Genomic DNA, 25,153 nt, shown 5'->3' on the forward strand with positions numbered 1-25,153 from the left:
GCTCACCTGATTCCCGCAGAGGCGCCGGTCTTGACTGGGTGAATGCCGTATCTTCAAAGGTGATGTGTAACATACGGTTGGCTCTTTGGGCTGGACCTCTGTGCACTGTATGTCTGACTCGAAGAGTAAGATGTCTGCAGGTAGAAAATATGGGATTAATGAACTGGGGTTATTGGGTGCCTCTCTCCTCTTCCCTTTCTCTTCTCCTGTAGAACCCCAAAGGTTAACGCCCTCACCTTAGGTAAGTGAACGCCGAGCTCTCCATCTGCCTCGGGGCAGGGTGCCGTAACCAGTTTCTTCACTGGATAAGGGTGCAGGCCTCTTGACCTCAGAGGACTGCTGTCCGTCGTTAACTGCACGAACGGCAAGTTCTGGGCACTTCAAATGTCTTAAAAGTCTTTTGTAATGATATCTCTTGTTTTGCAGGGTTCCGGCGATGGCGGATGGCGGGCTGATGAGAGTTGAGGATGGAACCCGTGTGAGGAATAGAAGCGCCTGGAAGCACGTAAGTAAGCGCTTGTAGCCTGCTTCACGATACGCACTAACTGTCCCTTTTATCTTGCAGGTACAAGTTCGGAGCTTTAGAGAAGCTGAAGGGTGCTGGAATACCCACTGGATTTGGCGTGGGAAGGAGTAATGGCACGTGAGTAATAAAGTTGCCCAATGTCTTTAAACGCACCTTCTTTTGTCTTTCAGATGCGGGATGCAGCGCCGAAGGCCTCCGGAGCGTGCCAAGAGCTGGTAAGCTTTTGTCTTTCAGATGCCGGAATGCAGTGCGAAGACCTCCGGAGCATGCGAAGAGTAGGTAAGCCTTTGTCTTTCAGATGCCGGAATGCAGCGCGAGGCGTTGGTGACAGCCGATGGACCAGGTAAGAGATGCGCTGCCACTGAAGACCGTAGTGCTAACCTGTTCTTTCTTTGTCTTTACATGTGCTGCTGAAGACTGGATTCCAGGATGGTAAGCCTTTGTTCCCTTAGGCCCAGGATCAGAAGCAGAAGACACGATGAGCGTTCTGCTGCAGAGAATGCAGAATAACGCAAAGCAAGATTCATCCATCGGGTGTGGTTTAAATAGCCTCCTGTAGTGCTTAGGTGTCTCCTTCCACAGCCTCGCCTAGGTGAGAAAAGAGTTCCTGCTTTCCAGAAGAGTTCCAGTGTTCTGAACCTAGGGAGTGGCTCCTGCCCCACCCAACAGGAAAAGTAGTCCCAAACAGAAGAGGATCAGGGGCTCAACTGGCAGGTAAGTAAGCAGCATGGTATGCTGCAGGTAAGTCCACCCAAGCATTATGAGCCCGGCGCTTCCAGCGCTGGGACTGGGCATCTTTATGAGCCTGGTGCCACTGGCGCCAGGACAGGGTCCAAAAGGTCCCAATTGGGACTGGCTGGCACTCGGAACTGGGGTTATGGGTCTGCTTCCAAGGGAGTCGGGCAAGTCCTGATCTTTTGGAAGCAGAGATCATGACATAACATTTTCTTGACTTTCTGGGTTTTCAATTTTTATATCACTGTCTTTGACCCAGTTTTGGGTTCGATTCTTAACCTTGGTCTCAACTGTTTCTTCAGTTTTCTCTCTCTCACCAAATTTCCTAATTTGTAATGTCTTAGGGCTTTTGCATTGGTTTAATGTCAATATCCTCAGACTGGGACGAGTATAAGCATTCCAATGATTATTCTCTCTTCTGCCTTCAATATTCCTAACTTAGAACTGGGAAGACTAGGAGCATTCCTGTATTGACTCTCCTTATCTTCATTCAATCTCAACAAGTTAGCACTAGAACAAGTAGGTGTTCCCATATTCACTCTCCCGCCTTCCCCGCTACCTGTGGTGCATCAGGATCACGTCACCGGGGCTCTCTCTTGGTTGAGAAGTTCATGTCTCCTCATCAGGTTGGCCTAGTACAGTCTCTGTTTGCAGCCATGGCTTCTCCAACTTCTCGCCTGTCGGCACTTTGTGTCAGGCCATTGGTGGTATCAGTGTTGTTTATGGACCTACGGGTCCACATCCAGCCCTTCTCGGTCTCGCCACCATTCACCGTTTGCTTCTGGTAAGGACCCTGTGCATCCTTCAGTCTCTCTACGCACCAGAGTCTTCTCCCAGGTTCCACTTTGGATTAGGATGCTGCACATCCTCAGAACATGCCTGCGAGTAAACTCTAATCTCGTGTACTCTCTCCTCTCCTTCCACATCTCCCGTTTTCCTTTACAGTCACAGGCCTTCCTCAGCATTAATGTTATAGTCCTTTCTTCCCGTTTGGTGAACTGTATTCCTCCAAATAGGTTTCCCTTTCGTCTCAGTACGGGGCAGTCTTTCTCTTAAAGGGATAACTCTTATTTCTTGGTCCCAACAACACATCTTAGTAGGTTCTTCAGGTTTCTTGTTAGTGAATGTATTTAAAATTGTACCATTGGTAGGTCTCCAAGGGAGTTCTGCAGAGGAACGGGAGTCCTGCTTGCCTCTACCACTAGGGTGGGTATTGTTGAGCGGGCTCACCTCCATAGACTCACTGAGAAGTGACGGATTCCTGTGATTTGTCACAGTACTTGCAGTTCTCAAAGAGCTTTAATAAACCCGTTTCATATAGGAATATTAGATTTGTAGTGGATAGCAGCTTTTTGATAGTCACAACAGCGCCATTTTCCTGCAGATTGTTGATACATGCGCTTGGGGTATATGATGCGTTACCAAAGACATGATTATTGTTCTTGAATCACAAGGAATATAGGTAGGGACCCAGGATCTGGAGTTAGAGGCTTGAGGTGGTTCGTCTGACAGTGGATGATGTAATGGGCATTCACAGGTAAGAAGAGGATTTCCCAGTTTGAAAACCCTATAAAAATCCCTTCCACCCTCATAACTGGGCTAAGGCTAAAAACAGAGAGAAAGGGGGTTGTAAGCTTCAGCGGTTTTATAGTCATAATGGCTTAGGACTATACAATGTTATATTTTCCATGCTGACTGATTTGCGTGATATAATAAAACTAGCATTATGCCTTGCTTTCTCATATTAAATGTCCACTTTGAATTGCTATACAACGATTTGATAGCCTTTAGAAGTGAAATGACTCTCCAGAGAGAACAGTTTAAAAGTAAGCACCATCAACCAGCGAATGTTTCCTTTAAGGTGTGGATACTAGGGATGTCAAGTACTTTGTGACAGAAGTGTTGTGCAATTTATTTAATGTGAAGATCAGAGTTGTGGTCATATTGAATTCTGTTTGGAACTCATGAAAGCTAGAGATGTTGGTGAGAAACAAGTAAAATAAAGTTGGTTTATTTTTTATACCACTTGAGGCTGGTTGATCGATTGCTTTCCAGAGGAAGCAGGAATGGTGGTGTGCATATCCGTGGTCTATTGAAACTTGTTATCCAAAGCGTGGGTTTATTATATGCTCGCTGTGCCTTCTTTTTTTCTGTGCATTAGGTCAAATCAAAATCGTTAACTAGGATAACTTAATCTATGAGTCTATTATGTAGCAAGGTTTGTGATTGTTCGTATTTGATTAAATGCTAGGAAAAGAGAAAGTCCTGGTGCCCATTCATTTAAATGGATAGTGAAAGCGAAATCAACCCATTCCACAGGAATAGAGGGAAACCCTCTTCTCTTGGTCAGGATGATATGCTTCTCCTACAAATCGCAGCAGGGAGCATCCCAGCACCTGCCTGGCGCACAGGGAATATCTATTGATATTGAGTCCCATGGGCGGCAGGACGCTCAACCTGAATTAGGAGGCCTTCGACAGATTTGTGATCGTAAGGAGCAGAGCTTGCTTTCGCCATGGACTGCTCCTTCACCCCAATAGATGATGTCTTTCGAAAAATCAACTCTCCCAAAAGAGGCCCAAATTAATTCTTCCCAGAGTGTTTGCTCAAGATTGAAACAACGAAGTTTGAGACCCCCCTCTTTTACAGGCAAACACCCACAGGTGATTGGACTAAAGCAAGCCTGCTATAAGGGGTCCAATCCCTGTTCTTGTGACAAGTGGGCTTTGCCCGTTTGCATTCCACAGAATGTGCTTCGTGCTACAGGAAGTGAAGGAGACAGGACGTGAGGTGATATAGAGAAACAAGATGGTGGAATATTCCTCCAACTATGCGGCACTCCCTCCGCCTACATTAACCTTGCCCCCTTCTGAGACCCATAGCATCAAAGACCCCATTGGTATGCAACACCCTGGTGTGAGGCCAGTGACTTTTTGTAGGGTGTGCCCATTGATGCCGTTTCCTAGGATAATCCCTGCTGAGGGGCTACATCCATGTAGAGAGGTGATACCCAACCTCACAAAGGATCAAGTGAGAGGCAGCTCCACTGGATCCTGTCTTGCTGGGTGCAGCAAGACAACCAGTCTAGGGAGAAAACACAGCATGTCATGGCTGGGCTCAAAGGGCTGATATTAAAGCCATATCAAACGCGTGTCCTACTAATAGGTAGGAGCGACACCAGTCACCATACCTTAAACTTAGGTATTGCTTATTTTTTAAGTTTACAATTGCTACCAGGATAGTAATGTGGTTTGGGAATAGATGTGCTTATCTTAATACAGCCCCTTTGCTGAAGTGACTTGGCCGTCACTGCAGCTGTCAAAACAGCACCTGCGACCTCTCGGCCGTTTTAGAGCAGGTGTTGCAGATCAGCATACTGATTCAGCAGGGGACAGGTGTACATCGTGCTTTTGGCATGGAGCTTAGGAAAATGAGATCTGGTTAGCAGATCACCATTTCTGAGATGAATTAGCTGCATCATTTTTTATTAATAAAAATTTGAAAAAGACCTTCATCCTTGCCAGATGGCAATTCTCCCCTACTGCCCCCCACCCACATCTTGTCCTCCTCATCCCCACCGATCCTGCCCGAGTCAACCATGCAGGACCGCCTCTTCCCTCCACTGATCCCTCTGCCAACCTCACAAAGCACTTATCAGATGTGGCATCTTGGACTTCTGCACCTGCTGACCCTGCTCTTCCCCTGTTGCGGCCTTCTGTGTGTGGTGTTTCTTGTGGGCCTCTTCTAGGTGTGATCCCAGAAACAGGGCCTGAAGATGTAACACCAAACTGTCGCCTAAACCATGGTTCTCTCCCACTTGGATGTTGACAATATCCTCCCGACAGGATTCACCAACGTTGCCTTCACATGCCTTCGTCATAAGACAGAAGAAATGTAACCAATTCACATTACGAAGTACATTTCCTTCCCCTTTAAGTCTGTCTGCATCATCTTCATGGCAGCCTCCATCTAACAAGGCCATGACTACCAAAGCCCAGTTCTACTTGTGAGAAAAAACCACCATCTCAGGAGGCCAGTGTATGATATAAGATATGATATGATATTTTATTTGTATCGCACTCGTACACAAGTGTTTCAGAGCGCAACTAGCCAAGGGAGGGGAACAAGGGAGAACACAGCACAACATAAAAACGATCTTACTAGGCCCAGTGACATTGAGAACGCGCAAGTGCATGGGAAAGGAAAAAGTGCATGGAAGGGGGAGACTGGAAAGTGCAGAAGCCGAGGAGCGCAGATAAATAAAATAAATAGAAAATTGAGGCAAAATGTGGTAGTGCAGCCAGCAAGTGGCAAGTGCTGTGTTTAAGGCAGCAGAATGGGTAAGTCTGAATAAGTGCAGAAAAAGAAGAAAAATGGGAGGGGGGGGGGGGCTGTCTGGGTACAGATACAGTCCCCAGTGCAAGGGGTGGCCAGGAGGCAGTGCAGGAAGGTGGCAGGGTGAGCAGGTACCTGGGCCCAGGGGACAGAAGGTGGCAAGGTGCACAGTGCCACAGGAGCAGATCAGCAGGGGAGAAGGCGAGTGAAGGCAGAAGCAAAGAGGAAGGTTTTGAGGTGCTTCCGGAACCGGAGATGGTTCTCCTCAAGTTTTAGAGTGGCAGGGAGGCTGTTCCAGAGGGAGGCCCCAGCCGAAGATAGAGATGTACCCCCACCGCTGTAGTACTAAGAGCCAATACAATTTCAGACCAAGAACTGAAAAAAGAAAGAAAATCAAACTAACAAATACGCTTTCTCCTTCTATGTCCCAAGAGTGTAGAAAAGCACACCTACCAACATCACATTTTTCTCCTCCCGTCTGCACTTCATACAAGAGATGCAGACTCTACTCTTAAATGAAAGAAAAGTAACCAACCGTAGCTTTAATTCCCCGACGTCAAACTGACTGTCCAAGTTTAATTGCTGCTCGTTTTGTCACTATGATATGTGGAAGTAGGCATACATGATTTAAACCAGCATATTCATTTAATAAGGCAGTTTATCTTCAGAAGTGCATGATGAACCTGCATGATGAACCATTGATTACGTATCTTACATCTTACTCTACTTACCAGGTACTCAAAGCAGACATGTCTTTAATACGTCATTCATCAATTTTACTGTGGCATTAAATAGCGTAGATTCAGTTTGCATACTTCCATATTTCAATGTGAGATGAGATATAGATTTATCAGGGCACTTGTTACCAAATAGAGACATTTTATAGGCAAAAAGGACATGAAAATATGTTGCATAAATGAAGTTATTTTCAGATCAGTATAGAGGAAGTAATGGCAAGATCAGCTCTCATAACAACTCTTTTGCAAAAAAGTATTTTCAAGTAACTAACCATTAAAGCCTGACCCTTTCGGCATAAATAGAGCAACTCCTAAAAAAATGAATCCTACTGCATTATGAAGTTCAGTCGAAAGGGGATTTAACGTTTCACAGGCTCATTATATGCTTCATAGTAAGAGTCGCTGTAAAAAACAAAAACTTGGTATAATATTCTGACGGATACCAAAGTACAATAGAAGTAACCCTAAATTGACGTTAAAAGACAATTACTGTCTCAATCTGTATTTATTATCCTGGAACATACTTAAGATACGTTGAAGCACTAATTACATAATCAGAACCTTTAAAACAATATTTTAATGTGGATAAATGAAGAAAAAAAGCATTAACCAGAATTCGGTATAACAATACGAGATTTGATTTATTATGAGGTACGAGATATAGTAACATTAAAAACATCTTTCGTTTTTACACATGCAGAAAGAAAAACAGTAATTATTTCTGCACAATGTAGCCATTTCAATAATAGAAGAAAATAAAGGACATTGTTGGGTGAAAAGCAATTATCTTCCAATCAAAATATTTCAGAAACTACAATGTCTTGAAAGAGGCGGATTTGTGATTTCTTGTTCTAGTTGTTTTCAAGGAACTGAATATTAGGACACAGCTAGAAGACATTTGTTTCCGGAACAGTGCTTGTGTTTTTGCAGTCCTCTGTCAATGTATCTTTAGTGTCCCCAATGTTAAAGGGATGGCGTTCTCTTTCACATCCAATACAGACAGGATCAAGGAAACTTTTCCAAAAATGATTTACAACATCTAAGACATTGCTGGTAGACTGTTTCAAAATCTTCATCCTTTCCCTAAAAAGAGATAACAGTTCATGAATAAGGAGACCAGTCAATGTAAAATGTAATCTATATACACAATTGCATGCTTACAAGTCAAATGATACTGGCTGCAAATGACCTCTTTTTAATAAATCATTCTCTTTTAAGATTACAATACCATGCATTTGCTAAATAATACTGCATATTCTGCCACTCCTCAGAAAGTAAGCTATCCAGTTCTGGAATATGGATTTGTACACTGGTCCCCTCAAGTAAATGTATAGGGCAATGGTAACAGATTTGTTTTGTGCACCCCATCAACGTAAAATCCCTTTGAGAATGTAATGAAAAATAGGAGCTAAATTAATTAGGAAACAAATTATTTTATCCCAACAGTTCTGGTATTGACAACTCCATAGAATTTTCACTATGGAGTTGTTGTTATGAATCGAAACTGCCACTTAAAGATAAAAAATACATCCTCTGTGTGCCCTAATCCCACTGGCTTTCCTAACTCTCTCAGACCCTCAATGTCTGTGTTGGTCGCTGTGTCCATTGTCGGTAGGAGGTAGACTCCTTCCCTTGCTGCAAAGACTTCTGGGATGCATACTTGTGAAACGTAAGAGAGCGACTACTGGCCAGCATAGGGTAAGGTTGGTATGGGGAAGTGGTACTCCTCAAATGTACACAGAAACATGTAGAGGGGACCCAGACTGAGGCCCTCCCAACTCCTTCAGCCCACCTCGTGCCCCAGGTTCAGAGGGGTCCCCTCCCCCACATCTCCCTGGATAGTGCCACATCCCCAACACTGTCACAAATATCAGAGCTACTCTGATCCGCTCCGTCTCTCTCTAATTTACTCTGTCTCTGTGCTGGCTAGCATGGCTTGTCAGGAACTTTCTTTCACTTGTCAGACCCAACAGTTGCTCAACTTATGCTCCTCATTGTTAACACCTTATGTTTGCTAAGTGTCATTTAAGCATTCCACAATGTGTAGACTTCCTTGGCTTGTCACAGCTGCTACATTAGGTCTTTAACATGTTTGACCCTCCAAACTCAGTAGGTGGGATCTGTGAGGAGTCAGAAATGAGAGGCGGACACAAGGTTGTAATATTCTGAGTCAGACATTTCATTTAACACAGTGGGTTGGAAAAACGCCTCTATAACCCTTATCCTAAAGAAAGAGGTTCCCAGCCTAGGAAACTAAACTAAGCATCTGTCTGTGTCAAGTAGTTAGTAACCTAGAAACCATTGTTGTGTCCAAAACATTCTAAACTGATACTCACACTAGAAACAAACAATTAAGGGTGCAAGGAAATGTATCTGACTCCTGTGCAGTGTAAAGTGCTCATAATCAAAACATAGGGATAAATCCAAAAGTGTTTCCCAGGGAGAAATCCTTGGATCCAGAGGGTGGTTCCCTTCCCCTGGCTTGTTAGGTAGGATGGCACATGTTTCTTTTAAACAATGGTTTTTTAGGCTTTTCACCAGATTCAGAAAGTACTTGTTCAAATAATAAATTCCAAAAATAGTCTTTCTTTAGCTTTTCCTGTAACCTTGAAGGATTGTCTGGTGTACTCGTTTTCCAGGTTTTCTGTATACTCCCTTGCCAGGTATCTTCTCTGAATGTTAGGATTCTTTACACAACTTTGGTGGATATCCTGGTATAATCTCCTGAAAAAGAATCCTTCTCTGGGTTTTCCGAGATCCCCCAGTATACTTCCCTGCCAGATATCTCCCACCCCAGATGTCAGCTGCCTGGTGCCTTCTCTTTACCAGGACTTCTTACTGGTTTCACCGTTCTTTTCAATATATCACATCAGTTTCTACTTTGTTCTGTACAATGTGCTCTGGGCCAACTCACCGATAGGTTTGTGGCGTCCCAGACCCACGGCGTGCATCTGCTGTGAAGTTTCATCCGCGGATTGGCTTTCTGCACAATGTGGACACCTCCCCAACAACTCCTTCAACTCTTTGTTCTCGTCGGCTTCCTTACGCGGCCTGGAACAGAGAATACTGCTTCCTGACATGGCCAGAACTCCAGGAGCTCTGCTGTGCTTCTTGGTGCTGCCACAGTCTTTTGGGTAAGCCTGCTGCGCTTCCCCTTCCTTCACGCCACCACGGTAGATATGACTTTTATTTGATGGCCGCCAGAAGCATGTGCCAGTCTTCTCCTTCACGGTTCTCTCCCATACTGCTTTGCTTGATGTTTCAGATGCCATTTTTAAATGTCCCAGGTGTTTTAATTTTTTACAAAAATAGTCTGCACGTTAGTCTTTGGACTTTGCTTAATATGCATCCACTCTTCCCTGCTCTTCTTCATCTCAGTACTTTAGGTTTTATGGGAGATGAAGTCCATAGATGCAATTGGATTGCTACAATGATGTTGCTGAAATATTTCACAAAGAAATGTCAAAAACAGAAGATGTTTTATGAATGCATGCAGTATACATGGAGTTTTGTCAAGAGTGACAGTATGCCATTAGCTGTTTGGGTATGTTAGGGTTTTCTTCAGGGGAAAGGGGAAAATACTGCATCTCATCCAACGGCATCATCCATTATCCCCGGTAGTTGTCCCCTACCATGTGATCCTCCATCATAACCACCCCCAAGGTCAGGACCAGATCACGGCTGCCGTCCCCATGCCACATAAGAGGAGGTCACTGCTGAGAAATCGGTGATGACTCCACTGGATTCATCACAGATCTCTTTAGTTTACTTGTAATTACCAGCATCTCTATGCTGGCATTTTGTGGATTGACATGCCCAGTGTACAACTTTGCTTAGATTTGCTGACATTTGTTGGTACTTCTTGGCTAGGTTTGTGAAGTCTGAACTAAAACACAAAGTCGACAATTCTTCTTAGGATCTCTAGACTTCATCTGTGCCTCTACATTACACTTCAGAAAGTATTAATTGCTCACTGTAGTGTTGCTGGTTAGCTAGTGCTCGCATCTCTAGATCATCCTCTTGGGCACCAGCCAGCGAGGTTGCTCACTGTCTGAATAGCCTGCTCGGTCTACTCACCATAAGCAGTCTGCCAGCATGTTGCTCTCGTCAACACAGAGGTGTTGATAGGCCTCTGCACCTCAGGCCTGCTTCAGGCTTTCTGCCAAAATGCTTCTGGCATATTGCTGTACAGATCCTCGCCAACTTATTGCTGCTCTCTCATGAGCGCTTGTGTAGACCAACTAGTAGTGTTTGATAGGGTTTTCAGAATGGTAGTATTAAGGAGCATCCTGGCTTCGTTTAGGAGGGGAGAGGGCTGGTCATAAAGTGTAGTACACACATACGCACCATCAGCACACAAAGAATGTGCACCCGTGTGCTGCTGAAAAAGAAATATCTACAATGCTAGCAAGTAGTAAAAAAAAATTTAAAAAATCAGAGCTCAATATTTAGAATAAAGTGCCCGTAAAAAAAGACAGTAGCACATGCACACATTTATGTAACACAATGTCCAAAGGGAAGTACCTTTTAAAGAGTTTACCACAGTTAAAAATACATAGAATCTCCCATAGAGTAGAATGCGTCAAACTGTCTTGTCTGTGGTTCACTATCCTCGACAGGGATCTGTGTTTAAGCTCATGGTCACAGGTTAGAACTCTGGCAGGTCCACTCACCCCTTCATCCTTTTGAGGTTAACAAAATGACTACCATTGTATTTCGTTAGCAACATCTGTTATCAGTGTCTAGGTACTACTGGGATGAAGAATTGTGTTCTATAAATACATACAGACTTGAACATAATATAACTGCTGCATTTCCTCGTTATAAGAAACGAGAGACTAAAGGAGACAAAGTTCTCATTGAAGCAACAGAGCAGGCAGATTTTGGGCTGGTGAGAGTGGGGGGCACCACCCAAAAGAGATCCAGACAGAGGTTCAATGATGAAAGATCTTTAGAAGGAAGAAAGCAGAGGTCGTATTAGAGCTGCCGGACAACAAGGACTGCAGGCACTCCCTCTGGTTATTGGGAGGCCAAGACAAACAGTGAAAACAATGTTCATGGACAACCCATGTACAGCAGCAGAGAGTGGACACAATGTTGACCCTTTTTCACATGTCAGTTTAGGCTCCAGTTAGGACTGAAGGACTACAAGCAGCACAAAGGAGATCCTTTGACTGAAAAATGATGAACAATTCATGGCTGATCAGTTGAGATGGAGCACCACGCGAAGACAGCAGGAAAAACTCTCCAGTCTCCAGGAATACAGCAGTGGTTCCAACATCTGGGTCGAGGGTATGAAAGCAGACACCCCAACCGTAGGAGTTGTGAAAGTGGAATAATGTCATTGCAGGAATACAATTGGATGTGCAGAGGTTGACGAAACTGGCTGGGTTGATTTTATATTTCCCCTTGCTAGGCATTCGCCCATACCCATATACTACAGGCACTAGTGTTTATTACTTTAATTCATAGCAGACCCTGTTGAGGGTTTCCCCTTGTGTCAGTGACTGAAGGCAATGCTTGTAAATATAAAGGACTGGCACATGTGCCCTGGAACTGCTGAGCTTAGGACCTTGATGTGCTAGAGATAACTGGGCCAAGGCAACGGGCCTGCCATTAGCAGACAACTCAGGTTCTGGCCGGATTGGACAATGAGCACTTCATCAGGGACACAAAATATATCAGAGATGGAGGAAAACTTAAGTCGTCATATACGTCGTCATGACTCGGAAGGCGAGTAAACATGCGATACCTGGAACCACACAAATGGAAGACTGACTGTTGCAATAATACAATGTACTCCTTTGTTATACGGGAGGCGGGAATAGCATGCCAGAAGGCAGACGTAGGCATTGATGATTTATGGTCGAGCTTCTTGAGGGGCGTAAGGGGAGCAGAGCTGTGGGGGCAGGTTGGTTTAGGATGAGATGCTGTCGGTGTGTCTTGCAAATAACAATTGCTCATTAACTGTTGCATGTTCATTCACCAAGACAAAGCCATTACCTTTACATCACATTTACAGATGGTGCCCGTGATTCGGTCCTGTCAAGCAATGTGGTACGGCATTGGTTGTTAGGCTGCCTCCTCCCGAAGACACTTTGCGTACATCAGGAATAAGGTAAGGCGTCCTAATTAAAAACTCCAGGTGGGAGTGAGGGGGGTTATCGGGAGGACTTTGCCATGTTGACTGCAAGAATGGAAGGGCAAAAAGGTGACTTAGTTAGGATGAAAGTTCTAGTTTGGTTATTGTATTTGCACATTTCATTGCACTGGTTATAGCAATAGTATTATTTTTGCCCTGGAATAGATCTGGCAAAATATTAGGATGGATGCTTTACTTAGGCTGGTTGTTTGAAATGATATGGCCTGGTATACATGTCTGGTATTTTTATCTGAAAACATTCAGGGTCTGGAAGGAGATGGTGTCACTGGGTGGCCTCAAGAATTTGTTTTTCTGGTTTTATAGTAGGGAGCTTAAGAAGGGAAAATTGGGACATTAACCAAACCCCGGGTTAATAGGGATAAATAAATGCTTGCTGGACGAGTGCCACACAAGCATGTCAGGACCACTCTATAGTGTCTCTTGTTATTGGTCCCCTTCCTTCTAAGCACTGCAAAGGAGTGGAGTCAAAGAGCGAATGGTACAGATGCAGTTGGTAAAAGGTAATTAGACAAGTGATAAACGTTAGGGAAAGAAATGGGCAAAGCGCAGTCAACACAGACAGAGGAACCCCCCCCAAAGCCGTTGCCTGCACATTTTATGTTTACCAGTTATAATAGTGCTACATGGGACTATTTAGAATCTTTGCATTATTTGACATGGCAGAACAAATTTGGACAATATGGGTGTACTCCGATGGACGTTAGAAAAACAGAAAAGGAAGATAACTCCAAGACAGCGAAGAGCATTTGCCACATGGATCGGGGAAGCAACAGCATGATGTAATGGCTGTAAGATTAGATGCTTGAAGGAAATTAATGACATACTGCAGAGATTCAAGATGGCCGCCGGCAGTCGATAGACATGTTGGCTGGATCTCCATGCACCCTCTGATCCAAGGTAATCTGAGGCTCCCCCACCACCCCAGAGCCTCCAATTACCTGCATAAGCCCCCCGATGAGAGAGGGAAGGCTCCAGTGCCTTGAAAATCTGCCTTTGGGCTTGGCGATACTTGTGGACCGCCTTAGCAAACTAGGCAGATGGAACGAGGCGGCCCGCCCGAGGAAGCAGACTTGGATTGAAAGTGTGGGGCTCACTGCGAAGCCACCAGTGAGGGCGACTACATCCCGCCAGTATATCAGAAACCTGAACTGGTAGATTAGCGAGACCGAGAAGCACAAAAAGCGTGGCAGGAGGCTCGCAGGGAGCCCACCATACGGGCCCCAGGGACACCATGCAGCTGCAGCGCAAGGGTCTTCCCTGTGAGGCGGGGAGTTGAACAGCGGCATATACATGGACATTTGCAGAAAGGCGGAGCAGAAGCTGTGACAGGCCCTACAGCGTTGGTAGCCTGCTAAAGCAACTACGGCGGTGCGTCGGACCGGCGCTGTAGGGGGGCAGGTGAAGTTTCCTTGCTCCCCACGAGGACGATTAATAGGAACAGGCCAGCCCTCAAGAGGGCCTAGAAGCTAGCACAGGAGAGAGGGCCCTGACCCACTAAGGGTTGGCCAAGACAGGAGGAGGCTGGGCCATTGCAATAGCCTAAAGCCCCTAATCTTCATGAATCTGGGGAACCAAATCACCCTGGGGCGTTCTCACAACCAGCCCTCGCTATTAGGCTGGTAGGGGGCTGCCAAGGACAAGAACACTATACAGGTACTCTCCTGACTCTTGGGGAAGGACACTGACACAGAGTCCTGGCTGTGGGTAGGCCAGTCCGTATAGGAGAAAAGAGCGATTTAACATCTCAAGAGAATAAGGTTTAGAGGCGACAGTGCAGACCTTGCAAACGAGGTGGGGGACCTTTTGTGGAACCAAGAGAGCTACGTTCAGACACCCGATGCCCGAAGAGGCCCAGGGAAGATGTATTTAAATGTTGAAGGGTCACCATAAATCTCACAAAGATATCTTCAATACAGGGGACCCGGCAGGCACCCTACCTGCCATATGGGGAACAGGCGACTCCAGATCTACCAATAAAGCAGGGGCAACGATGGCAGGGTCGGGAGAACCTGCAGCAGAAACATCTGGAGAGGCCCCCTCGCGGCAATACCTGCATAATGACTTGATACACTTACAGTCCTCCCTTACAAAGGCATTTCAGGATCCCTTCCAACTGATGTGGTCAGATCTTAATACAGCATTGGTTGAGATGAAGCAAGAAATGGGACAACTAAGTGAAAGAATGGACTTGCTTGAAAGGGGCCTACAGGTGGTAGAGACGGACGGTAGAGAATACAGTGAAGCAATTGAGAGGCTGAACACTGCCACACAGGACCTGGAACTGCAAATGGAGGAACTGGAGAACAGGTCACAAAGGATCAACATTCGTATTAAAAACCTGCCGGGGAAACTCACTGATCAGTATCCCAAGTAGCAGATCCAGTTGATATTTGCCGATATCTTAGGGGACAAAACACCAGAACAAGTGGGTTTGGACTGCGTCCACAGAACTGGCTGACTGGTGAGGGGTTCCAACAGCAGGTCACGAGATGTCCTTGCAGCATTTACGCAATACTCACAGAAGGAAGCTTTACTCTGTGCGGCAAGAGCTAAGGAGACGTCAGCATATCAGGGTGGCGTGGGGTACACTGCTGAAAAGGAGACTAAAGGGAACTGTGGTCCAAGATGTTATATGTGAGCTACCTGAAACCTTTACTGTAGACTAGGCAAATCCACCACGGTTCACAGCATTACCTCTGGGGTAAACTAACACAAGGTGACAGCCTTCGCCGATGACATGCTACTCGCGCTTACGGCAACGGAAATGTCACAGGGTGGCAAGGGGGTCTTCAATGCCTTCGGGACAGTCTCTGGACTCCAGATTTAGGAACATTTGAGTTGCTTAACCCTATGGTGCACTGTAGGGAAGAAGCTGCTTTGAAGGGGTCCTCACCTTTTGTCTGGCGTCCTAAGGAGATTAGGTATGTGGGGGGTAATTATTTCTCCAACCTTTGCAGCCTGGTATACCATTAATCTCTCCAATGTTGTCTTCCATCAAGGCCAAGCTTCCTGGCTTCCATTAAAATGATCACCATTCCATTAAAATGGTCGAGGAGCCACAGCCTGGCTCCTCTATCTATTCCAGGCTCTCCCAGTAGCCATACCTAAAGGTTTTTCTGTAGACTACCAAAAGCTCACCAGTAACTTTATTTGGACAAGCAAGACGCCCAGGATCAGTCGCAACCTTTTCATAGCACCCAAGAAGGAAGGATGGCTGGCTCTCTCGAATTTCCAACTCTATTACGAAGTTGCCCAAATACCGATTATTAGGGAGTGGTTTACCGGGAATTATGAAAAGCTATGGGTGGGTATAATAATAATAATAATTTAGCATTTATATAGCGCTACGAACCCTTAGGTATCTGAGCGCTGCTTATTATTACCCACGGTGTGTGGTGCTCATTTATCGACCTCGGAAGGATGAAACGCTGAGTTTGGCGCTGCCGGGATTCGAACCTGCGTTCGCAGGCTCTGCACTGATGTCAAAGCGAGCGCTCTACTCGCTGTGCCACTTGACCGGCTTAGGTATGGACCTGGCTGTCGCCTGAAATGAATAAAAGGACGTCCTCTGGCTCCCGAAGCCAGACAGACATCAGCATATGTATCTGAGCTCCTTCACAAAATAGGTGATGGATACCTGGAACAAACTAGCTAAGAAATATGGCATCACTTTTCTCTCCCCCTTCACATATTCCTCAATAAGGGATTCTCTTCTGGCATGGAGCAGGGAGTGCTCCACAGGTGGCAGAAGGGGGGGTACTAAATACTACGAGACATGTACTAGGGTCAATCAATCCATTCCTTTGTAGAGTGCAAAATTAGATTTGGTATAGACAAAAGGGAGAGGCTAAAATACTTTCAGATTAGGCATTGGCTAACAAGCTGGGTGGTTAAAACTGCAGCCCTCCATTCTCTCACATCATTAGAAAAGTACATCACCACCCAGGACAGGTCTAGGGGACTGATCACGTGCCTGTTAAGATACTGCATGAGGCTAACACTCAGAAGAAGCGGCCGTACATGGAGCAATGGGAAAAAACCCTGGGAAGAGTGGGAGAAGTGGTGGAGAAACGTCCCCAAACTGGCAAAGTCCACGCAGCTACAAGAGTGTGGTACAAGATTATTTACAGATCCAAATCTTCACATGTTTACTGGAGGAGGTTCAAGGGGACGGGATCCTGGTCCCATGTTTGGTGGAGATGCCCAAGAAAGAAGCCCTTATGGAGGGAGATTCAAGAACCACAGGAGGGAGATTCAAGAACCATAGGTCCAGGTGTTTGGAGGAGACTCGAAACCCTGGAAACGGTTTTGTTGTTGAAAGGGGCGGGAGTCCTGACCCACCAAGACTGGATCTGGAAAGTATGGGACTTTGTGGCCCTTGAATGGGCATTGTTTGCAGTAAATTATGAGTTACCTCGCTTTGCTAACGATTGGAGAGAGGTATTAACATTTCTTAGGCAAGACAATAGAGCGCAATACCTTCGACAGAGTGGTCCGGCACCGTGTGGGTGCTCATTTGAGGGTCTCTGTGGGGTAACAGTGGATACATTTCATCCGAGCCCGGCGGAGGGAGACCAATAGAAGGGGACCTGGAGTGAATCGAAAATCACCCAAAAAGCTGTACATGAGAATCCTGAGGAGAATGTTTGTTAGTTGCATCAGGCCCTCTGAAGTAAGAGATTTTGAATGGCAAAGAGTTTGGTACTGAAGGCCCTGATACTGAGATTTGAACTGCATAGTCGTGCTAGAGAAACCAAATGCTATGCTAAGCTCGAGTGTGCGCCTTGTCCGTGCTGAAAACGTGGGGAAGGGTAGCCAACAGCTTGAATATCCTGACATATCATTTCTTGAACACTTTTCTTGTGCATAACATTGTTTCCAACACTATTTGTAGTTAGAAGTAAGGATTGGCAATAGGTTTATTAGTATAGGCCCTTTTATTTTGAGAAGACACCACTAGGACTGCGTTGTTATTTGATGGTTGTAGCTTGCTCCCATCTTTAGATTTAGGATTAGATGGGTGTTTTTCAAAGCCAGTTGAAGTTCAAACACTCTTGAACTGTGATCACTTGTGCTGGTCTTACTGTTGGACACCATGCCTTCCTACAGTACCCAAAATCTTTAACACGTTGAGTTCCCTCCTGGTTGTTTTTTGTTCTGCCATCAGGGAGCCTGAAGAGAATGCGTGTGTGTGCACAGAAGGATAGAAAGGTGTAAGAGGTCCATTTTCCTTCAACTCCAAAAGGGGGGGAAGGGTGGTGTAAGGGAGGCATGGTATCACATGTATGACACTGACTGTTAGGCAAAATCACATGCAGTACCCTTGGGGAACACTACATGCAATTAAGATTACAAGTGTCAGTACAATTTCACCTTTGGTACAAACCTGTACTACACAGTTATGTGGTAGCAGTGGCTGAGCAGCCAGACTTATCTCAAGAGTTGAGCAAGCAATAGAACAAGTTACACAAAGGACCCACCAATACAGCAATATAAATACACACAGATTTAAGGTTTCTTAGTAAAAGAATAGACATTTATTTACTCTGTCAGTTCGAAAACATTACACTAGCATAAGCAGTTCAATATCGCACACTAATAAACCACAAAAATCCAACCGGTAAGTAAATGAACAAGTTTAGCTCCAAAATGAAGTGAGAGCAAAATAGCACTTCAGATACTCAATAAAGGGGGAAAAAGACAAGGTTATAAGAATAGACAAAATAGACAGCCCAAATACTTTCATAGGCAGGGCAAAGGGTTTCAGTTAAATACAACCAGCAATTCTTCTCAATAGGCCTGGGCCAAAGTCAATGGTTCAGAGTCAGATAGCACAGGTCTAGTAAGTAACGGTTAAGTCTTTGCCACAGATTTTTAAAGGATTTGGCTAGGCGAAATGTTTGACAAATGTTTAGGGAAGGACCCGCCTTCGTAGTTGAGGAAAGTTTCACGCACTTTCTCGATGGCCGAAAATATTTCCAGACAGTGTTTGCACAGTACCATGTCAATGAAGAAAGCTGTAGCTGAGGCAGTTGTTCCTGGCAGTTCCTGCAGGTCTCGCTGTTCCTGTGCTTCAGTCATGGGGACTAGAAGGAGGACATGGAACAAGTTACTTACCTGTAACTGTTGTTCTCCAGCATGGGTCTGGCATGGATTCACATGCTCATGAATATTCCCCGTCGTCAGGCTGGGAATCCTCGGTAAAGAAAAAACCAGTATCAGTTTCGTTTCTGATCTGTCTTTCGTAGTAATAACCAATCACTGGTCTCTGCGTCATACTGACCACAGCCAATGACTGCCCTCTACCTAAGCCCCGCCTCTGGCAGCCATCTTCAGATTTGGAAGCACGTGAAGTGGCAGTATGACCAAGTGAAGAGCCGCAGAGGGGTAGGCGGGAGGGTTCGCATGTGAATCCATGCCAGACCCATGCTGGAGAACAACAGTTACAGGTAAGTAACTTGTTCCTTCTCCAGCATGGGGTCTGGCATGGATTCACATGCTCATGAATAAAGAATACATAGCAGTACACACATGCACAACCACGGGAGGTGGCAAAGGCTCAACATTAAGCATCACATCAACTCAACATCAAGCATCTTACCTCCTCACCAGGCTCACCTCAGGCGAACAGGTTGCGCAGCACTGCTTGGCCGACCCTGGACTCCTCCCTGGAATCCCGGTCGACGCAGTAGAATTTCGTGAAGGTGTGCGTCGACCTCCACGTAGCAGCCCTGCATATGTCCAGCAGGGGCACACCAGATAGGAACGCCGTGGTAGCTGCGATCGCTCTGGTGGAATGGGCTCTCGGACGGCCAGGCAGCGGTCGGTTTGCCAACCGGTGACAGCACATGATACAGCCGGAGAGCCATCTGGAGATGGAAGCCTTCGAGAGAGCCTTCCCCTGATTGACAGGTCCAAAGTTCACAAAGAGTTGTGACGTCTTCCGAAAACCCTTCGTGCGGTCCACGTAGAACTTCAGCGCTCTAGCTACATCCAGCGAGTGCAAAGTCCTCTCAGCCGGCGACGAAGGCGACGGGAAGAACACAGGTAACACCAAGGGTTCGTTGAGATGGAAGTCCGACGGTACCTTGGGCATGAAGGAGGGGTGCGTCCTGAGCACTACCCTCGTGTCGTGGAAAGTCAAGTACGGGGCCTTGCAGGAAAGGGCCTGGATCTCTCCCACTCGTCGTGCGGAGGTGATGGCCACAAGAAAAGCTGTTTTCCACGATAGAAACTTCAACGGGGCCGAGTGCAGAGGCTCGAACGGAGGTCCCATGAGCTTGGTCAGCACCACGTTGAGCTCCCACGCCGGGGCCGGAGCCTTCACCGGCGGGAACGATCTGAACAGTCCCTTCATGAACTCTTTCACCAGACGATGAGACCACAAGGACGTCCGCCCCGTGGTTCTGGTGTATCGGGAGATCGCAGCAAGATGAATCTTGATGGACGCGTGTGCCAGACCAGCTTTGGCCAGCGTCAGCAGGTACGGCAGTACTTGGGGAGCCGTAATCCGTAGAGGGTTAATCTTCTGTGCGCGGCACCAGACAGAGAACCTCTTCCATTTGTGTCCGTAGCATTTAAGAGTCGAGGACGCCCTGGCCTTTGCAAGAACCTCTCTGCAATCGGCCGGTATGTCGTATCCTCCAAACTCTAGCGCTGCAGGAGCCAGGCCTGCCAGTTCAGCGACTTCGGGTCGTGGTGGAGGATGGCGCCTCCTTCCCTGGAGAGTAGATCCGCGTCCGCCGGCAGCTTGATCGGCGGGAACGCTGACAAGTCCAGCAAGTCCGGGAACCATATCTGCCTCGGCCACGCAGGTGCGACGAGGATCATCCTGCACCGTGACCTCTTGAGCTGGTTGATGAGCCGGATTAGCAGAGGCAAAGGAGGGAACGCGTAGAGGAACAGGCCCTCCCAGGGGAACGAGAAAGCATCGCCCATGCTCCTCGTCTGGGGAAACCTGCTGGCGAACCTCCGGCACTTGGTGTTTGTCGCCGTCGCGAACAGGTCGATCTGGGGTGTGCCCCACCGTCGGAAGAGGCGATCCACCAGATCCTGCCGTAGTTCCCACTCGTGGCACGAGCGCAGCTCCCTGCTGAGTGAGTCGGCGATGGTGTTTTTTATCCCTGCCAGATGAAACGGCACCAGAAAAATCCCTTGGGCGACGGCCCAATGCCACAGGTCCTGCGCCTCCTTGGACAGCGCTGGGGACCTGGTTCCGCCCTGTTTCCTGATGTAAAACATGGTGGTGGTGTGGTCGGTGAAGATCCTCACCACCTTGCCCCTGAGGGACGGAAGGAAGGACCTGAGGGCCCAAAACACTGCACGGAGCTCCAGGATGTTGATATGCAGGGACTTCTCCGTCGGGAGCCAGAGTCCCCTTGCGTGCAGATTTCCGGTGTGCGCTCCCCACCCTTCCAGGGAGGCATCCGTGGTCACAGTCTCCTGGTGGGCTGGGGCCTGGAAGTCCATGCCCGCCGTCAGATGCGCGCGGGTGCCCCACCACCGTATAGCTCGTCGGAAGCTCTCGTCGAGCTTGATCCTTTCCTCGAAGCTGCCCGTCGTCTGGATCCAGCGCGCATCCAGGAATTCTTGCAACGGGCGCATCCGGAGCCTGCACATGGGAATGAGGTAGATGCAGGAAGACATCATCCCGAGGAGGGACTTGATGGACCTCACTTTGGCCACGTCGGCCACCAACATCCGTTGCACCTTGCCCAAGATGGTCCTGGTCCTCTCCTCCGACGGGGAGGCCAGAAGGGACACTGTGTCGAGCCTCGCTCCCAGAAACAGTGCGACTTGCGCGGGCACCAGGTGGGATTTGGCGTAGTTCACGGAGAATCCCAGGTCCGTGAGGAGTTGGACGGTCCTTGCCGTGTGGACCACGGCGAGCTCCCTCGTCTTGGCGCGGATGAGCCAGTCGTCCAGGTAGGGGTAGACGTGAATCCCCTCGCGGCGCAGCTGCGCCGCCACCGGTGCGAGGCACTTGGTGAATACCCTGGGTGCCGACCGTAGTCCGAAGGGAAGGGCTTTGAACTGGTAATGACGCCCTTGGACCACGAACCTGAGGAATTTCCGGTGCCCCTTTAGGATGGGAATGTGGAAGTAGGCATCCTCCAAATCCAACGACGATAGGAAGTCTCCTTCCTCCAGCTGACCGAGGACGTGCTGGAGGGTGACCATCCGGAACTTCTGCGCCTTGATGAACTTGTTCAGACGTCGCAGGTCTAGGATGGGGCGCCATCCTCCCGTCTTCTTCTTCACGAGGAAGTATCTCGAGTAGACTCCGGAGCCCCGAAGCCTCTTTGGGACGAGCTCGATGGCGCCCTTCCTGAGCATCGCCTTTACCTCCAGGAGAAGTTGAGGGGCGTGAAGTTCTTTCCTGGCCACGGGGGGAACGCGCGGGCACCTTCTTTGAAACTCGAGCGCGTGGCCCCGGGCCAGGGCGTCCAGCACCCAACGGTCGGTGGAGATGGACTCCCACACGCTGACGAAGCCCGCCAGCCGGCCTCCCACCGGGGTGCTTCGGTGGGGGCCCGACCCCACGGCCAGTTCAATCCTGCTTGGACGCGGCCTTGCCGCCTTGACCTCCTTGGCGACGACGGCGGGGTCCGCTAGACTTGCCTCGTCCTCTGTAGGCCTCTTGCGACGACGAGCGGGCCGCTTGACGGTAGGAAGCGAAACCGCCGCCGGAACCTTTGGAGGCGCCCTTGCCTCCGCTGCTCCGAAAGGGCGTCCGTCGTTGCTGCAGAACTCCAAGGGCCCGGGCCGTCTCAGTATCCGCCTTGATGGCCTGAAGGGAATCGTCCACTGTCTTCCCAAACAGATTGTTCCCGTCGAAGGGCATGTCCAGGACTCTGGTCTGGACGTCCTGCCGGAAGTCCGTAGCTTTGAGCCATCCACGACGTCGAAGGCAAACGCCGTTGCCCAGCTGGCGGAACCCAGTGTCGGCGATGTCCGTCGCCACGGTGATGGCGTGGTCCGAGGCCACCTCACCTTCCTGCAGGATCTCCAGGGCCTCCGCCCTCTTGTCGTCCGGCAGAAAATCCAGCAGGGGAGCTATCTTGTACCAGAGCTCCCTGTCGTAGCGAGCCACGATAGCCAAGGCGTTGGCCGCTTTAATCGTCGTCGCTGCCGACGAGATGACTCTACGTCCCATAGCATCCAATTTCCTTCCCTCGCCGTCCGGCGGGGAAGTCGATGTGGAGGCCGCACCCCCCCCCGCTTTCTTCCTGGCTGCCGCGGAGACGACGGAATCCGGGGTAGGCTGCGCCCGGAGGCACAGGGGGGCCGTGTCCGGGACCCGGTACTTTTTCTCGTACCGGTCTCTTCTAGCTGGCGTCGTGGAAGGGTTCTTGAGGAGGGAAAGGCCCTCATCCCAAATGTCGTCCAACAGAGGCACTGCGAGGACCGTCTTCCTCTTGGCCTCGCGCCGCTGATAAAGGAAGCCTTCCTTTTTCTTCTCCTCAGGGCAGAGTTGGAAAAGCTCGGAAGCCCTGGAGATCATGGAGTGGAAAGATCCGATCTCGTCGGGCGGAGAAGCCCTGGCGGGAGGCGACGACGGAAAATCCTCGTCGTATGCCTCGTCGTCCGTACTCGTCGCTGCCGTGTCAGTCCCCGTATCATCCCCTCGGGTGGACGGGGAGGAGGGCTGGACGGGGCGCGACGGTTGAAAAGGAGGTGGTGGATGGATCCTTCTTTTCTTGGTAGGGGGGACACCAGAAGGTCCCGGTTCTGGATCCCCCGACGGGAGAGGTTCCTCCGTCGGTAACGGTAGCCTTGTCCTTATCTCGGAGCATAAGGACTGTATGGCCAACAAAATGGCCGCCGAGTTGTCTTGCGGCGCTGGCAGAGGGGAATCCGACGGGCGAGCAGGGGCCCCGTCGGTATCCTCGACGATGTCGTCGTCGTCACCTGCGTCGGGGTCCATTCCGACGGGCTGGCCTTCTTCCACGCCTAGGCCGTGGCTTAAGACCTCGATCAGCTCCTCTTCTGAGGTTGAGGCCGAATCTACGACGACGCCCTGCCCCCCCTTCTTCCCCACGGAGGGTTTCACGGGGGTCCTATCGATGGGCACAAAAGAAGACTCCCTCCGAGGAGGCAGGGAGATTCTGGGCCCCGAGGTCGCCACCACTGGTGTAGCCTCCACAGGCTGAGCCAGGGCCGCCGCGACCGTTTCGATAGAGGGCTTGGTCGGATGGATCAAGGCCTTCACCACCTTAGGTGCGCTCACCGCCTTATCCTTGAGGGAGGGGGCACTGCCACGCTCCTCCTCTGCCTTAGAGCTCGACCGGGGCCTCTCCAGGAGCTTCGCCGGGTGCTCGGCCTTCCTCTTACCCGACCCAGAGCGTTGGCTCGTGGTTGATGGTGCCGGGGAGGGTGCGCCCTGCCTGGCGCCCGTAGAGCCCGACCGTTCGGCGCTCCCGGTGCCAGCGGACTCGCGGTGCTTAGCCTTATGTTGGGCCCCCGTCGCCGGGGCGCCCTCAAAGGTCTTAGAAGACCGCTCGGATTTCTTCTTCTTCTCGCCAGACGGGCTCTTACCCTCCAGCCAGTTGGCGAGACATTGATGGCGGTCCTTCATGGTCCGTTCCGACATGTTGCCGCAAAACGCACAGTCCTTCTCCACGTGCGTCTTGTCCTCATGAAGGCAGTAAAGGCAGAAAGAGTGTTCGTCCTCCTTAAAGACGTTCTGCAGCTGGCATCCAGGGCAGACCCTGAACAGCTTTCCGGGCGTCGAGCTTCCCTTCTCCTGGGCCATCTCCGAGACCGGGCCTGAGAAGCTTCTGGAGTCCTCCGAAGTGTAGCTCGACGAAATCTTCACCCTTGAGGGGCACAGACGAATCCGACACGGGTCCCCGTTGATCGGATGTAGGATCGGTGGAGCTTGAGGCTCTTTTGACCGAAAGAATCGAAGTTTTTTGTGAAAAAGCGCGAAAAATAGCACTAACGCTCGAGAGCAATAGCACGAGGATCCCAACACATGAACGTGCGGTAAAAATCTGAAGATGGCTGCCAGAGGCGGGGCTTAGGTAGAGGGCAGTCATTGGCTGTGGTCAGTATGACGCAGAGACCAGTGATTGGTTATTACTACGAAAGACAGATCAGAAACGAAACTGATACTGGTTTTTTCTTTACCGAGGATTCCCAGCCTGACGACGGGGAATATTCATGAGCATGTGAATCCATGCCAGACCCCATGCTGGAGAACGGGAGGTTCCTGCACTGCCCAGGGAAGAGGCCACAAGCTGTAGCAAGACGTCGGCTTAAGGTGCGAGTGCCTTAAAGTCTACAAGCTGGTTTCCTTCCCTCTGGCTATCCGGTTTTCAATAGCACTCTGATGAAAATTCGACCAGATGGGGATGGTGTCCAGGTGGCTTGTGAGTTGGTTGGTCCCACCAAACTCAAGGGAAGAAAGTTAACCTTGAAGGGCTTATCTGTCGTCAGAGTTTCAGGCAATTCGGACCTGCAACAGGGCTTCACCGGTCATCCAGGAGTTGCAGCAATCTTCTTCCTTCCTCTCGTTCCAGTGGTCGACTCTGCTTTCCAAGTCCCAGAGAGCTGCTTTTAAACAGTTTTCCCCCATTGATTCCAGCCTGGCTGTCACTCACACAGTAGGGTGGCTGTCCTTGCCAGACAGCCAGCCGGCCGATCACGCCAGAG

At 48.9% G+C, this 25,153-nt stretch overlaps 1 protein-coding gene across 5 annotated transcripts in view; it reads right to left on the minus strand.

The window, feature by feature from the left end:
- Window positions 1-6,948: 6,948 nt before the first annotated feature.
- ACP1 (acid phosphatase 1) overlaps window positions 6,949-25,153 on the minus strand; it is a 302,138-nt gene continuing 283,933 nt past the window's right edge. For all 5 annotated transcript variants that reach the window (XM_069606057.1, XM_069606056.1, XM_069606055.1 and 2 more), the window contains one exon: window positions 6,949-7,416. In XM_069606057.1, the coding sequence (XP_069462158.1) occupies window positions 7,339-7,416 (78 nt within the window). In that variant the 3' untranslated portion in view covers window positions 6,949-7,338. The remainder of the gene's footprint in view (window positions 7,417-25,153) is intronic.

Source organism: Ambystoma mexicanum, chromosome 4p (genome assembly GCF_040938575.1).
Source record: "Ambystoma mexicanum isolate Mex_15411 chromosome 4p, UKY_AmexF1_1, whole genome shotgun sequence".
Taxonomy (NCBI): Eukaryota; Metazoa; Chordata; class Amphibia; order Caudata; family Ambystomatidae; genus Ambystoma; species Ambystoma mexicanum.